We start from the raw sequence: 17557 nt of genomic DNA on the forward strand, positions 1-17557 counted from the left end.
ATCTTATTTTAGTCAAGAACTTTCCGAAGAAGACGTTCTCTCCAAAAATGCGTACTGTGCGATTTGAGTGTAGAGATGCTATACAGGTAACTATTGGACTAGTGAAAGAAATTTCAACACAAATTAGATGCGACGATTATATTTTAAGATGAATGTTCGAACATCATCCACTGTTCATTTTGGGTTAGGATCTTCCATAATCTCCTCCTGCAACAGAAAAAAAGTCAATTGTATTGCAAAATATCGGCTTCACAATTATATCGTTTATGGTCTTACCTGTTAGTTGTGTCAAATTCTAAATTCTAACAATTAATGAGATTCTTATCAAATCAAATATTCGGACATTCGCATTCTTTGAAGACTTTGTCCGGATTTAGCAGACAATATATTTGAAACGAGATAGCAGTAGTCTAATTTATAAACCTTCAACATATTTGATCATATACAGACCTTTGAAGATTGAATGCCAATACCTTAACGAATTAAATGCTTATAGACTATTCCTTTTGGGTTGCACATGCAAACAAATTTTACTGGACAGTCGTAATGTAGGAACTACTATGACGACAACAAATGCAATTATTTTTTTTAACTTTTTGCTAAATAAAACATGTGTTGCACAGAAATGTTCAGGAAAATATGCTTGGTAAATACCATTTCCTTTCATCTGTTCAAATCAATCAGAAAAAATAAAACTAAACCTGTATATGTTTAACTAAAATCCGACCAGGAATTAATTTAAAAATATTAAAAGGAACATTCTGTTACCTTTCTTTGAAGAACTATAACCACCGTATCCACCGTATCCACCGTATCCACCGTATCCACCACCGTATCCACCACTGTATCCACCGTATCCACCATATCCACCTCCGTATCCACCGTATCCACCGTATCCTCCTCCGTATCCACCGCCATATCCGCCGTATCCACCACCATAATGTGGTCTAACAACAAATACGTGTCCGGATCCTACGTATCCACCACCGTATCCACCACCGTATCCACCATATCCTCCTCCGTATCCACCATAGCCTCCTCCGTATCCACCATATCCACCATATCCTCCATATCCACCAGATCCGCCATATCCACCATATCCTCCGTATCCTCCTTTAACATAGTGGGCGCTTACAGCGCTACAGACGGCAAGTAATACGAAAATTGCGATCTTCATTCTGCGGTAAACGAAAACATAATCAATTCTTAATAAGTTGTTTTATAGTTCTGTTTAGTTTCACTTTTTAAATAGCTCAAATTATATCATTCGGGTGCCAGGTAGTGTTGTATATAATAAATATATACATTAAACAATACTGTCTATTTACAAACGTAATCGTCATTGTTTTGTTGTGAAAATAATCGCATCTATACATCAAATTATCGATCATATATATTCCTATTCCATATACTGCATATGAATCAAAACTATAATACCACATTGTTATTAAAGTTTCTTAGTTCTTAGACTAATAGGGAATAGCTTGCATAGGTAAGGTTGAATTGTTCGTAAGGCTGCAAATATTTCTGGCATATTATGAAAAAATTAAACAATTAATCCACCAGTTAGGTTCAGCAAAGCGAATCGACCAGGATGAAAGGCGGTGATTTCGACTTCCGCTTACAAATAAGGGCACGTTGGATAAGAGCTGAAGTTTTACTTTGCAACAGGACACCAAATCGGACGCGAAAAATAAAAGTTAGATAAAAATGTAATCTGTTTTCGATTCAAAAGCTTACAACACTTAAATTTATAATATTGCACGTTCATTATCGAGGTCAGCAAAGAGGGACACATCCGTTACTTGGTAACTTTGTATGAAACAAATTAATTGTTTGTTAATATTATTCATAATACAATGTCATTTTACAATAGCCTGCATTTACAATTAGTAATATACGTGGGGTACATTTTGCAAATCATACGTGTCAGAACTCCCTGACTGCATGACAAAACATAGATACATTGAATAAAACATCTATTCGTAATACAAATGTCCTTCTCCAGTTTGCGAAATATGTCGTCTTGTCCATGGCAATGTAGAAATATGTGTATGAGGATGTGGATGGGGGTTTACAGAATAGAGAATAATGGGCAAAAAATATAAAGAATAGAAAAAAAATGGACCAAAAAAAAAAAGAAGAGAGAATAATGAGGTGCTAAAATATAAAGAATAGAGAATAATGAGGTTCTAAAATTTAAAGAATAGAGAATAATGGGCAAAAAATAAAAAGAATAGAGAAAATGCACCAATAAAATAAGAATAGAGGATAATGAGGTGCTAAAATGTAAGGAATAAAAAATAATGGGCAAAAAGTATAAAGAATAGAGAAAAATACTAGTAGCCTAAAGAATTAAAGAATACAGAATTGAATTCGAAGGATCCCCCACCTAGACCCTCGTGTATGGCTACGACAAATAAAGCATATCAATTAAACAGGTATTCTGTAACCGTCAACAAGGTTTTCTAACGATAAAAACCAGATACGAACTTTCTTGTCATCAAAATATTTAATCTAATATTGATTATTGTTGTTTTAAATCTACTTCCAAGTATTTCCAGCATATTAAGAACGAATATTATCGAGCTGTGAATTATTTAGTTTCAAGACATCGGAAGAGATGAACATAAAGTTAAAATATAGCACTAATATCATTTCCTGGCTCTGAAGAAATCCTTGTATGACATTCGCAATAAGCTCATACAAAAAAGTCTAGGTGACAAAAGAGCTGCTAAAAAGCTTGTCATTAGTTGTTATGTGCACACAAAAAACTTTCAAAAACATTTTTTACAAGAAATTTTATTTCATGAGTAAACCTTCCTTTCAACTGTCTTGACCACACTAACTCCCACTTAGCTATACTTGCACTAGTTTTAAACAGACTCGTAATTAATATAAAAACTACTGCAGTATTGTATGGGGTCAGTTTTCATTTTATACAAGACATTTTAACATACAAAATGCTTGTTTTCCCTTTTCGACTATCGAAGGCGCCTGAAAAAAACAAAATGTGAATGTACGATATTCTTGGATGGTAAAGTCTGTATGAAGTGTTATTGTTAATGTTCATTAGTTATGGACATACTTTCGTTAGGCCTCATTCGGATACATTGTGTGTAGTACAGCTACAAAAATAACAATATTTGTCGATGAAAAAATGGCTTGTTTTAGTCACAAAATATGAAGAAAAAAGAATTTACAATAAAGAACATGATCTTTGAAATTAATATTCCACAACAAAAAGATCACATGCTATTTAAAATATGTAGCCATTGAATATCTATCTAACAGCACCTCAATAGTTTTGGAGCAGATTGTTTCAAATGTAATACAAATTAAGAACAATGTAAATGTACGCGTTCTAACATATCTAACTTTTAAGGAGTATGATCCCACCTAAAGAAGACTTTGTTGTTGAATAAACTGGATCTCATTTCTTAAGTTTGAAATACTGGTTATTTGAAGCATTACTGTCAAGTTTTGTCATAATCAGTTCAATAGTTTCAGAGAATTTCAGTATAATGTAAGACAACACCTACACCGATTTGAGCGAAATGTCTTCGAAAAATCCAAATCACTCCGCATCATGATAGAATATAGTGCAGACCCAAGAAATGATAAAATATTCATCTAATTTACATAAAAACATTCGAATATGATACAACAGATGACTCTCTCAGATGATAAACATCACTAATGGACTTCTTTGTCTTCATTATAAGGTCCATTTGGACCTCTCATTCCCGCCAAAAAATAAACTTTTGAGGCTAATAAATCAAAATGTTGGGGTACCTATCACACATATCTGTAAGAAATGTAATACTAGATGGATAATTAAAGTGTTCAAGCTGAATGAAACATCAATATAAAAGCTTACTGACTCTATGGAGGTTTCAATAAGTCCTTACGTAAAACTTTAGTTTACGCCGCATTCCAGAAAGGGACATAAAATGGTTCCCTTCTAAGTGAATAATTGTTGTTAATGCTTCAAAAATAATTTCATTTACTTATTACTGAATATTTCCTAAAGAATTGTTTAGGAAAATGTTTTCTCTTATAGCATTATATCGGAAATAAGTAGAAAAGTCAGAAAAAGCTCCCCAAAACACTGAATATGACATGCTCTGTCTACTAATATTCAAGACAATTTCCTCTCGGATATGATTTTGAGACTCTATCCACTCAAAATATTTCATTTTTGCAATATTACAGTGAAAAAGCATGAAATTAAAACGAATAAGAGTACATACAAGGTCAAAGTTGAATGTGCAGCTTCCCTCTTTAGGAGTAATATCACCGTTGTTTTCCTCCTATTAGTCTTTGTTAAATTGGGACTTTAAAAAAATTTGGCAGAATTGATCTTTGTTTCAAATAAAGAAATATTTGGCATGAGTAAAGTGTTATGCTGTACAGTACTACGGCGAAAGTTTCACATAACATTTCATTGCATATAAGATAATAACCATCACCCAAAGTTAACCAATCAAAGTTTCATCACTTGTTTTCCTGTTAACAAGCTTTAGTAACCATTTCACCTCAAGTTTCCAAAATATTTAATAAAGATAAACAAAGACTGGAGCTTTGAAACATCCAAGATATGTGTTTATGGCTCACCATTTTTTTTTCTGCAATGAAATGCTGGGTAAATTTCCTATAACTGTCAAATTCAAAGGAATATTTTAGGACTTCTGACTATTGAGTAGTACAGCAACTACTTTTATTCAATACTTTTCTAGAGTAGTGTCGATGAGAAGCTTGATACAGACACCCATTTTGTAAGGTCATTGACCTCAATGTGTCTTTTGTTGTGGTTTTTTTTCGCATAAAAAAATAGAAAGAAATTGAAAATATACAATGTGAATTTCCAAGTCGAAAAGAATGGATTTAAGTTCAGCAATATTCTGATGTTTTAAAAATCTAATAAACCTTGACTGAATGGAGATGTTACACAAGACTAACAAAAGTAAACACATTGCAGAGGAAGCTCGTGTTGAATTAACGCAATGAGAGGATTGTAAAAGTATAAACCAAATTCAAGCTATAAAATCTTAGATGAAAGAAAATGTCCTTAATTATTAAAAAAAAACTATATATAAAAAAAAAAATTCGAGAAAAAAGATATTATTAAAAAAGAAAAAAGAAATTCGAAAAAAATAATTGATTCTTACTTGTTCAGCCTTGGTACGATGGTCCGGTGTGGTGCTGAAGGTTGGGTTCTAGAGGGCTTATATAATACACATTTGGTAATAAAACAAGATGTATTAGACATGCAACAAAAAACCAAACAAGATGAATTATGCAGTTTTATACCGAATATTAACAAATAAGACCTTAACAATTGATCAAAATTTGCAGAAGAATAATTTATAAAAAAATCCTACGATTTTATTCATATGATAAATTATTTAGAGTCAAAGACTGACAGAATTTGTACTTTGTAACTTTTATTGTAAAGGTTTTTGTCAAGAACAAACACCTTTTTTCTTTTTGATTCATCATTTAAAAGAAAAAGCTAAATATATCTTCTGTCGTTCTTTTGAATTAGTGGACATTAAAATTCAAGGATAGTGAAGTTTAATACCAAATAAATAATGAAAGAGGAGTGACATATCAAGAAAAAGGTGCTTATTTTACGACTTTAATGGACCGGCATAACTGCAGGCTGAAAATAATTTTTTTGCAAAGCCATTAGCTTAATCTTACTTTTTTGCCCGGTCGTAGCTTTTTCCTGCGGTGCATTTTTTCATAAAATGGAAAGAAAAAGATATGTTTATTTTCAAACTGCAACTCAAAAAAAAAATTTACTTTTGTGTCTTTTATATAGTCCTCAACTCTTGATTTGACATTTTATGAAGAGTTTAAGTGATAATTCATATTGTTAAACTGTAATTTCCTTTATTTATCCTTATTATATTCCTTTTTTACTCAGTTTTAAAAATATGGACTCTGTTTTGTTTCAACGGAGTGATTACACATTCGTAAATTTACATTACATCGATATCTTTCAAATTTTCAAGATAAAAAGTAATAACACTTCATTTCGTAAAGTTATGAGACCACGTCGGCTCAGTTTTTCGAATTATTTTTTAATTCATATTATAATTCAGTGAAATCCGGATTTATTTCTATAACCAATACGAAGTACATTTACTTTTTATTGTCGAAAGCATCATAATTACAGTAGTTCGTGTTTGTGCAAATTAAATATAATAGTATAGATTTTTTTTTATCACATGACTATTGAACAATGTCATTCAAAGTTTTTGACTGATATTTTTTTTGTCAAAAAAATATTTATCGTGTTTTTTCAAAGTTAAAAATAGATTTTTTCTAACAGTAAAAGTCAAATTCGGGCGGATAAATGTTATTCCCGAAATATATCTACTTTTAGTAGTCTACTAATAATGACATTTTCGCAATCTAAAAGAAGCCGTGCTTCAAACAACTGGAATTTTTTAATAATACTTCCGATTTAAACAAGTAAGAAGCTTTCCTTTCTACATGTATCTGCAAAAGGAAACCTTTATAATGCTGTGAATATAAAAAAGTTGGATGTGTACCACCGACTCCACAACGTTAGTCTAGTTAGCTTGATGATGTTGATATATAAACTTTAAGGTATCACAAATCTTATAACAAATCATACACAAGTACATTTATGGTACAATTTAGAAAAGTTTACACAACCTGATATTTTAGATGATCATGCAGATACAATTTTTGTACTTTCTATGTCGATGATCAACCATGTTGTTCCTAGTCTGTTCTGATCAGATCAATGTCCACCCCTTTTGACTGGACTGCTAGTACCTTCTGCAAGCACAATTCGTACAAACGCAACAAACATGTACGTTATACTGAAACTGATGAAACTGATGAAAGACTCAAAAAAAAAAGAGTACAACTATCGGACAAAAACGAGATTTAGAAATAAAATCACTCTTATTTCACAAACCAAGGCCTTTCACTACATGACTTGCTTGGTTATGATTTTAACTAACATTCCAAAGAAAAAATGATTAAACGATGAGTTGGATATTTTACGAGAAGGCTTCTGGTTGCCTGAATGGTTTCATCCATAAAGACTTCACCAAAATCCTTTGTCCTGTCTTTTATAAAATCTACTGTTGCTTCCTATTACACGAATTGACAACATTTAGAAAATCATTGTGAAAAATCAATCGTTATACGGCAAAAAAAAAAAAAAAAAAAAAAAAAAAGAGGAGGGAGAATCAAATGTAGGGTTCAGTAGTTCAATCTAAATTTTTGAAGCCGTTCAAGCAGCTAGCCAATTAAAACCTGAAAAAATACTGTCAGAAATTGAAACTTGAATTAAGTCAATAACTATAAATGAAGACTAAACATTACATGCAGCCGCTTCAATAGTTCCTAGTTGAACGCAGTCATTAGATTTATCCGATGGGACTTACTCAACACCATTGCTACATTAAAAGAAAGTGGTCATATAATACAGGAGGGAGCATATAATGTTGAAATCAATGCTGGAAATTCATGGTTAAAAAAAACTGTCACTTCATAGATACGGCAGTCACTCAGTACAAAAACACACAGCAAACGCTACATTCTAGTTCCTTTAAGGTTAAACTTGAACTAGAAAGATCTGTGACGCTTGATGATTCTAATACCAAACTTATGGCAAGCTGACCAATCGACAAGATAAAAAAAAACCTATACTGACCTTGTTTCCATTTGCTAACGGCGACATTTAACTTTGTTTTAAGGAAAACATAGATACATCTGACATATCTTGGATGTTTCTCCGACTTATTTCATGACAAAGCTTAGATCCAATTCCCATGTTTGCAGAGAATACTGAAAAAATTGTCCCAATTCTTGCCGACTTTTACAAAAGTCTATCATAATTCAAATTTAAGGATACGTTTTTAACCTATGCTCCAGTCATAGACACACAACCTAGCAACATGACAACATTTATTGTATATGCCACTATGAAACAATGTTTAGATATGTTCAGCAAAATGCTTTGCAAACGTTTGACCAGCAATTGTATGTTGTTGCCCTACAAGAAAAATGGTCTATGGCAGAATTTATTTACTTCCACATTATAAGAATAGGAATATTTCATAGGTTTTCATCTTTTATATATCAACAGTTGGTATAATATTGGTTTTAGCTGAGCAATATGACTTATGTGTTTTTATGTGAAATTTATGCAAACAGTTTAAACGTGATATTCCAGAATCAAAACTGAAGAAAAAATTATATTGAACCAAACGTATGGATGGAGTTCCTTTACTGTCATAATTAATTATTGTGTCTCATCCAACTAAAACTATTGAAGATATTTTATGTTTTTAAAGACCATACATATGTTTAAAGAATTGAGAACACATATCGGTTTTCTTCGAGGGACCCATGTCATCGGAAATTTTTAAAGACCTTATTTTTACATGCGAGGGTAAAGAGCTTGAAATAAAATGTGGGTATACAACACATATATTTGTCTTGTACAAGTATTTAATCGTGTGGATGGTATGACGGCTGTAGGAATCATCTTACTCACTAAGCCATTTCTGAAGACGACGATGATAAAAAAGATAACTGAACAATATATGTTAAGTCAGAAATATTCGGAAAATTATTGTACAAATGGACTAAAGTATAGAACTACTGGAGTGTGGTTACTAGTTTGACTATGCGGAATGTTTAAACCCAAGGATCAATAATGAGAAAAATGTTCGAAAATTGTTGTGCACTTTGCATCTGAATGCACCCTTGCAGCAACTTTTCTGAGAAGGTCCATAGTGGGCTGCTAATGTCAAAATCCCTGCCCCTTCAATCTTAATGTTCATAACAGAAAAATATAACTTACGCTAACCAAGAGTACTTCATTGATACGATTTTATTCAATTACCTAGTGTAATATTTGCCCCTGGCAACCGGTATATAGTTAAACAGAAACACAATTATCTTCGATTCTTTTTATGAAACCGTAAAATTCATCAATATATCTTTAAACGTACATTTAATTTAAAAAATATCAATTGAAAGCAACTTCCTGTTTCATCTCTGCCTTTTTCTTGTTGCTCGGCTGAATAAATTTGCATTTGGTGATTACATTTTTTTTCGAAATTATTCGCTATTATTTACTCTCTCATTTAAAGAGTAATTTCTTGCCTATTTCACAATTCAGATATTATTTTCTGACTTTTTGTTACCCCTAGTGAAATTTTTTAACGTTAATGAAAATCTCAATTACCGAACTTTGACCTCAAATTTAAAAAAGGGAACCATTTTTCAACTCTACTACCAGGCAAATAAAAGTATAAACATTTCTCTAAACGAAAAATCAAAATTCAGCCTGCAGTTAGCGTGGTCTATTAAAGTTGAAAATTTGTTGGCTTGGTCACTCCACTATAATGCAATCAATCAAATAAGATAAACAAAAACCAGTTAGAGAATCGTTCATGAAAATACAATTTTATAAAAAATGGTCTTCGTATGAATAAAGGAAGAGAATGGGTATAAGTTATTAAGGTAGCTATCGATGTATACACAGAATACAGAACAGAATTGAGCGTCACATACGGTCTTCAACATCAGACAACTTTCTCGACCATATATCGCCCTTTAATTCAGCGTATTTCAGGTACTTTGTGAATGACTACAGAGACTTTGAAAAATCTGCCATCAACACAAAATTCATAAAAGGACAAATTTTATTTCTTTCAGAGCATTCAATACACATTAGCATAAATAAACTCATCATAGATACCAGGATTAAATTCTTGCACGCCAGATGCGCGCCTCGTCCAAAAAAGACTCACCAGTGACGCTCGAATAAAAAAAGTTAAATAGGCCAAATAAAGTACGAAGTTGAAGAGCATTGAGGACCAAAACTTCCGAAAGGTTTTGTCAAATAAGGCTAAGGTAATATATTCCTGAGGTAGAAAATCCTTATTATTTCGAAAAATTCAAAGTTTTATAAACAGTCAATTTCATATATTTATGACCATATCAATGATACTTCATGTCAACACAGAAAAGCTATATACTGGGCTGGTGAATAATCGCAATTATTATGACATCCTATTTTCTTATGCGTTTTTAGATCTGTCCGGTCAAAAGCAAATCAATTAACCATAATACAACGTATAATAAAATTAGGAATAAATTACTAAGGCTCAACTATCCTATTGGGCTCTTTGTGTTAATAGTCATACGGTCAGATTAATCCGAAAAGATTAATAGATACTACAAATAATACCGTGTGTACTGACTTATTATTGAACATATACTACAAATAAGAGCACTGCTCTATTCCAGAAGAGAAGCGAAAGATACCAAAGGGACTTGCAAACATATACTAACAATCTTTCAAATTTAAAGATACTTAAGTAATCGGACTACTCGATGTTTACCCAACTGTTTTTAAAGTATTGTACAGCAATTATAGAAAATATTCTTTTAAGTCATGGAGAATAAGATTTAAATTAATATTTAGTTTTGAACAATGTCGAAGATATTTAACGCGGTGAAAAAGTGAAGGCAACATTATTGATTTAGCGACATCATCATTTTAAATATAAGTCCTTCGAATTTTATACTAACAAAGGACCTAAATATGCAAATAAAAATGAGAATGGAAACGGGGAATGTGTCAAACAGCACAAGGCCACCAATGGGTCTTCAACATAGCCAGTATATTCCGCACCCGAAGGCGGGTTTCTGCTGGCCCCTGAACAAAATTGTGTACAAGTTCATTGAAAATGCAAAGTCCTTTTACAGAGTATCTATAAGAATGTCAGTGCCAAAGTATTTACACCCTCTTCTGGGGGACTAACAGTTTATGATCAGTGATCTCTATCCTTTGAAAGTAATTTCAGCCGGAGTACTAGTATCAATTTTGTTCTATACAGTGTACTTTATTGTTGAAAACTACTCTGGATGTTCCAAGATGAAGAACAGCTATGAAAGATCATCTCGTATCCAATTCAATATGTCTGGTATAAGCAGAAAAAAAAAAAGATGTGGCATGATTGCCAAAGATACAACTCAATAACACATGTTGAAATATTGTCCATCTCACTGCACCCACTCTGTAGATAGTACATAAGTTATGTAGCCTACTAGTATTATGAATTTGAATTAACCCCACGTTTGAATAGCATTTCAGTAGCAACGCGCCCTTCTCCAGGTCAATAGAGATTTCAGACTCGACGTCTTCATATATTGTTAACCATTTTTCTCATTCTGAATATGCATAAAACATTTGACATTTGATAAACCTGATAACTTAAGACAGATCATTCCTACAGTTTCTACAAAAACAGTAACCGTCATCACAAGATTTTGGTTACGTGCATCTTTTTTTTTTCTAACCTAATTATTGATTGTAGGGTACATCTTCGTCCAAAATGTATATTCTTTTTCTGATTGAATAAGACTTAAAATAAAGAACAAAAAACACACTTCTAAAATATTTTCTCTCATCTCTCTAATGGAGAATAATTGAATGGAAGCGAAAATTTGATACATCAGCTTCAGCGTCTTCAATCTTGGGATGGTGATAAGTTATGATGATTTGTTTTTCCTTAGTGTTATGTTTTTCCTACAACATTTCAAAGGCAGTTAATTGCTTGTTATTTTGTCCCTTTGTTTTTGTATCTAACAGAAGTAGTGTGTTTACCTCAATATGACCAAAAATAAATCTCTGAGATAAAGGTTGAAAATTTTTATAATTAACTGGAATCACACATCTTTTATGTTTGACTTAATTATAAATGGTGACCCTCAGTCAAGGATCAGAAAGAAATTTATGGAAAGTAATGAATCACAGACAAAACTTGTTTACTTTTATTCAATATTTTTGATGCAGTGTCAAATTTAATGCATTCTCTATGGACTTGTCATTAGCATTCTGAAGTCTCTCACGATAGTTCCATTCGTTCAGGTTCAAATAAAATCCAGATGAAGTATCTTGTCCTATGTGAAATGTTCTTATGTCCAGTATTATTGAAGCTTGATACCTGCACACCCTCACATATAATTCGTCTTCAGGCAACTCAAACGACTGAAGGCAATGAGTGTCATTCCACGGAGAGTCTGAATTATCAAATAGCTGTTTAATATGATGCAGATTCCAGTTAGTTTTATCATGTCCAGATAGAAATCTTAGTTTCTGTATAGGGAACTGATGTTAGATCTAATACTATTATATCTTATCATACACGATGGAGTTGTGTCTGATTCCATGGCGGATTCTAACAGATCTACCAACCATGTCTATTTGTAAGGGGGAAACATTCATCTGCAAAACATACCAGACATACCATTAACGTCACACATTCCTAGAACATTCCAGTCACGTGAATGCAGTGATTGCAATATTTTTCCCAGACCCACCCTTAGATTTCATCATTGCAATTTATTCCCCAGAATTCCCAAAAGCACATTAATAACAGACTAGGAAAACACCATGTTTTCCTTTAGTGAACCATCAGCATCAAGAAACATACCCTCTTAAATCTTGTTACCATAATTATCTGAAAGGAAAAATCCTCCGATATAGAAATCACAAGGGTATGGCGAGATCAATAACGTGCAAAGATCATACTACCAGATTCCCAAACGACCAAAAACATATGGCTTTTAGGGCTAAATTGATTCCACGAGATCACCTCGAACCTAGAACCTATGATCGTATTTGCTCCAAATATTTTATATAAAATAGGTTTCAATTGTGGCACAAGACTAAAAGAAACCAATATAAACTTTCAATATGTCTAAAAAAAAGGTTGTTTGTTGCAACAAACTGATACGAAGTTATAGACTAATACCGAAAAGCCTCATAACGAAATAAAACTACTGTTCAATTTAACCAATGTAATAAACAAATTACAGATTTACATAAAGTAAAAATATTCATTTGGTTGGGCAACTCCTTGTCCAACAGATTTTTAAACAGAAGCTCATGTCCTTTTTCTGCATATTTATACATTCATGTCATATTTACGGTTTATATTGCATGCATGTTATATTACGCATGTTTAGAAGCTCATTGCGACCTTATGTTACATGTTATGTGTCTTACCGACTTTAAATAAAACTTATTAATCATTTATTTAAGTATTAAAACAGCCTTGCCTTTCAAATGTTCGGGTTTGAGTGTTATTGATGAAGGTAAATCCGGATAACCTCTTCGGATGTATCAAATTTACCAAGTTTTATTCTCTTTTTTTGAATAGATTTATACATACCTTATATTCTTGTAATTAAGATCTTAGGTGTTTCAAAATATTTTAAGGAAACTCACTCATTGTCATTGTGAACACATCATGGAATCTTTCTGAATCTACCACTAATTTAGGAATTTCCTGCTATTTTCCTTTCAAAAGTGTAAACAGTTGATATTTTTTTTCTTTTATGGAAATGTAAGGCTACCCACAAAAAAGTGACAAAGATGATGAAAATAGAATGAAAGCCAAGTTAAAACAAACCTGCAAAATATCAAAAACAACCTCGTACGAATGTTGTTGGAAGGCCTTCTCGAATCATTGGCCTGGTTGAACCTTATTTCAAAATTTGAACCAAAGTCTGACATATGAGACACTGGAGAGTTGCGGGAAGCATCAAATAGATCTGATAAAAAGAAAAAAGATCCACAGCGAAAGCTTTCATCGATTGATAAATTCTGTATATGATGCGTCTTAAAGTTGGTATGATAATTGAAGATTTCAATTGGCAATACGGTGTTAATTTGGTTTCAAAATTCTTTAACTCTTGGAATATAATTCAATGTCCATAGACCAAATATTTCTGTGAAGTATATAAAAAACAAGATTTTTTTCAGAAATCAGTCAGAAGCTATGAATGAATTTGAGGACGAATGTTTTATTTTACAAAGCTGTAACATCTTGGTAGATTATAATTTATGTTAACGGGATATAACAGGATGTCCAGTGATGGAGCATCGGTAAGTTTTATCACATGGGACTCAGTTGTAATAGAGAGAGATGTGAAGTATACGTAAGTGATACAGAAAACCAACGAGAAAAGAAAGAAAACACGAAAGACATGAAGAGGACAATATAAAATCAACAACAATAGCCATGTGTCTACACAATTTAAAGTAAGCTCTAAATCGGTCCGAGTCTCGACAGTAAACAGACAGCATTAGGTGCAGTTTCTACAAGAAACATCTTCTAAATGGTAATGCTTTCGATCCAAGTTTTAAATTTCCAACAGCTCTTTCCGCATCATCTGTATAATTTACATGACCTTTATTCATGTTTTTTTTCTGAAATCATAAATATATGTCATTTGGATTAATGACATTTGTATGGCACTCACTCATACGTGTAACCTTCATTTTGAATTCTTTTTCAGGTTTTTTTTCTTGAAGTCCTGAATTGAGGTTATTTGTTTGTTTCTTTCATTTACAACCCATGTCTTTCTATTAGAGAAGCACATGTTTAGTTCATTTTAAACATTTCTATGAAATCTGAAGTACAACCACCATTACTAGGATTGCAATGCGCCATGGTTTCATCATTACAGCATAGTATGTAATTTGCTTGCTCGCAGTAGGTAAAAGGGGATTGGTTTTTGTCGCGTAAATCGGTCCCATTTTTGAGTTTATACCCCGGTTTTATTCGAGTGATATTATATACCATCAAATCGATGTACTCTTAATTTTGCAGGTATATCAGTTTTATTTATGATTGTCCAACTTAATTTTAATGAAGTTTTAAGCGGAAACGATGTTTCTTCTTTATCACTTAAAATAAAGCTTTTTATGTCGTTTGTTTTTCTGGTATTACAGTTAAAACGTGTGGGGTTTTTTCTAAAGAAAATATGAACAAAAAGAACGCAATCGGAACCTTTTTTATTGCATTACTGAAATTAAGTGAAGGACAATATCTAGTAGTCAGGAAAAGCAAAACAATGATTATTTTGTTGATTGGTTTAACTCTATTCAAGTTAATAGTATTTTTTCTGTTCCATAATTACACTGTACCTCGCAACATTACAGTAACGTGACGGTCATTAGAACTATTATGAAGAGTGGACTCATCAATTTGTTCTATATTATTTCTATTTGCGATATTTGTAGAACCGTGAAGGTCATTAGAACTATTAAGAAAAGTGAACTCATCAATTTGTCCCATATTATTTCCATTAGCGATATTTGAAGCACCATGACGGTCATTAGAACTATTAAGAAGAGTGGACTCATCAATTTGTCCCATATTATTTCCATTAGCGATATTTGTAGTACCGTGACGGTCATTAGAACTATTAAGAAGAGTGGATTCATCAATTTGTCCCATATTATTTCTATTTGCGATATTTGTAGAACCGTGACGGTCATTAGAACTATTAAGAAAAGTGAACTCATCAATTTGTCCCATATTATTTCCATTAGCGATATTTGTAGTACCGTGACGGTCATTAGAACTATTAAGAAGAGTGGACTCATCAATTTGTCCCATATTATTTCCATTAGCGATATTTGTAGTACCGTGACGGTCATTAGAACTATTAAGAAGAGTGGACTCATCAATTTGTCCCATAGTATTTCCATTAGCGATATTTGTAGTACCTTGACGGTCATTAGAACTATTAAGAAGAGTGGACTCATCAATTTGTCCCATATTATTTCCATTAGCGATATTTGTAGTACCGTGACGTTCATTAGAACTATTAAGAGGAGTGGACTCATCAATTTGTCCCATATTATTTCCATTAGCGATATTTGTAGTACCGTGACGGTCATTAGAACTATTAAAGAAGAGTGGACTCATCAATTTGTCCCATATTATTTCCATTTGCGATATTTGTAGTACCGTGACGGTCATTAGAACTATAGAGAAGAGTGGACTCATCAATTTGTCCCATATTATTTCCATTAACGATATTTGTAGTACCGTGACGGTCATTAGAACTATAAAGAAGAGTGGACTCATCAATTTGTCCCATATTTTATTTTATTTGCGATATTTGTAATGTGCTGTGTTGATGATATATTATATGTCGAACAATAAAAGTCAATGGCACACAACTTTAATTGAAAATGTAATACACACTACAATTAAACACATATACATTTAATGCAATCCTTCTAGAATAAAGGAAATAGCAAAGCATTGGATATACAATATGTGTAAACCTCGCGTGTTAAGTTAGGTAAATTTCCTTCACCGAGTTCTGTTGATTAAAAAATGAACACCTATCTAACAGATGTAAAGGATACAATACATATATCATGGATCAGCAATAAAGTGCAGGTAAGACAAATTAAATCGATGTCAATTGTAAAAGAAGAAAGAGAAGAGTGTCACTATCGAAATGTTGACATTTGCGAAGCACTTGGGTCCAGCCTTGATTTCAAATGGAGTTCGGGTTGCTCAATCGTTTTTTTTTCTGTTTTTTTTTTTTGTTATTGTTGCTTGTCATTTCTTTTCTTCTTTTTTTTTTTTTTTTTTTTTTTTTTTTTTTGGCAATGACGTTATTGTCATCGTGTTACTCTTTCTAAATAAATTGATGGGTGTAACTGTTATCGAATGTGTTAATTCCAGACCTGTTATATTCATTTACAACTATAATGAACTCGAGACGAATTTGAGCTTTACATATATTAAAGACACCTGTCTGTTGTTGAAAATGGTATTTTGCCATCTAGATGCCGGTTACTGACTCGTTTATCATACATCTCCTTTATTTATAGAGACATAATATTTTCGTATTTCATAGAAAACATCAAAGATACCCAATGTCAGTATGTAGCGTCTGTTTATTTAGTGACCATAAGCTGGTATTGGAAGGATATTGAAATACGGGGATCCTGTGATGTCTATTTTCAGATATGACTTTGTAAAATAAATGAATAAATAATTTGAGTAAACAATCATTGTTTGTTGTTACTGAATGACCGATTATGGCACTAGATCGAATTCCTCTTCACAAAAGTGACCCTTGTACGTTTCAAAATTAAAATTCACAAAATTCCGTAAAAGCAACGGTACATTGCCGGCTCATCAGCATGTTCTACAAAGGAATTGTCCATTAGATTCCATTGACAAAAATTCTGTCCGCAGTGAAAGAGGTTCTTCAGAAATACAGTGAAACTGTTTACTCGCGTAGTGGTATAAACATATGTGGATTCTAAAAAATTCTAAGAACTTCTAGATAATTTTAAATCTCGATCTTTCTCTGAAATTCATTCTATCAAAACTTTTGATTTTTCAACACTCATCTGTATACCGCCATTCCCCATGTGAAATTGAAAAATCGTCGACAAAAAAATAATCCACAATGATTTTCAATATAAAATGATAGGATACGCTATAAATGTATTGCTTTGGGATACAATGGGATGGCATAGTTTGTTAATAGTGTACAAAAAGGTAAAACATGCTACACAGAGGAACAATTGATCAGTATGCTGTAGTTTCTTATTAACAACATATTTGTTGAATTTGGAGGTAGACTTTTTCAACAAATTGTCGGCATTCCTATGGGAACGAACTGCCTCTCCTTGTCGACCTCTTCTTATTTTCATATGAGTTGG

General features: G+C 32.4%; 2 protein-coding genes across 2 annotated transcripts in view; one reads left to right on the forward strand and one right to left on the reverse strand.

Moving 5' to 3' along the window:
• Positions 1 to 17557, forward strand: part of LOC127735977 (MMS19 nucleotide excision repair protein homolog) — a 168239-nt gene that overhangs the window by 128621 nt on the left and 22061 nt on the right. The window lies entirely within an intron of this gene.
• Positions 124 to 1192, reverse strand: LOC127736005 (shematrin-like protein 2). The gene is made up of 2 exons (XM_052246503.1): positions 769 to 1192; positions 124 to 207 (listed from the first exon to the last, which is right to left on the reverse strand). Exons 1-2 carry the CDS (start codon positions 1175 to 1177, stop codon positions 185 to 187), a joined length of 432 nt encoding a protein of 143 aa, XP_052102463.1. The 5' UTR covers positions 1178 to 1192; the 3' UTR covers positions 124 to 184.

Source organism: Mytilus californianus, unplaced genomic scaffold, assembly GCF_021869535.1.
Source record: "Mytilus californianus isolate M0D057914Y unplaced genomic scaffold, xbMytCali1.0.p SCAF_3, whole genome shotgun sequence".
NCBI lineage: Eukaryota > Metazoa > Mollusca > Bivalvia > Mytilida > Mytilidae > Mytilus > Mytilus californianus.

What these genes read in the sequence shown, in the direction of transcription:
- LOC127736005 (XM_052246503.1), bottom strand. Translation starts at nt 1,177, where the DNA reads ATGAAGATCGCAATTTTCGTATTACTTGCCGTCTGTAGCGCTGTAAGC. An exon ending in TTATAGTTCTTCAAAGAAAG is followed by an intron (nt 208 to 768) that starts GTAACAGAATGT and finishes TTTCTGTTGCAG; the next exon opens with GAGGAGATTATGGAAGATCC.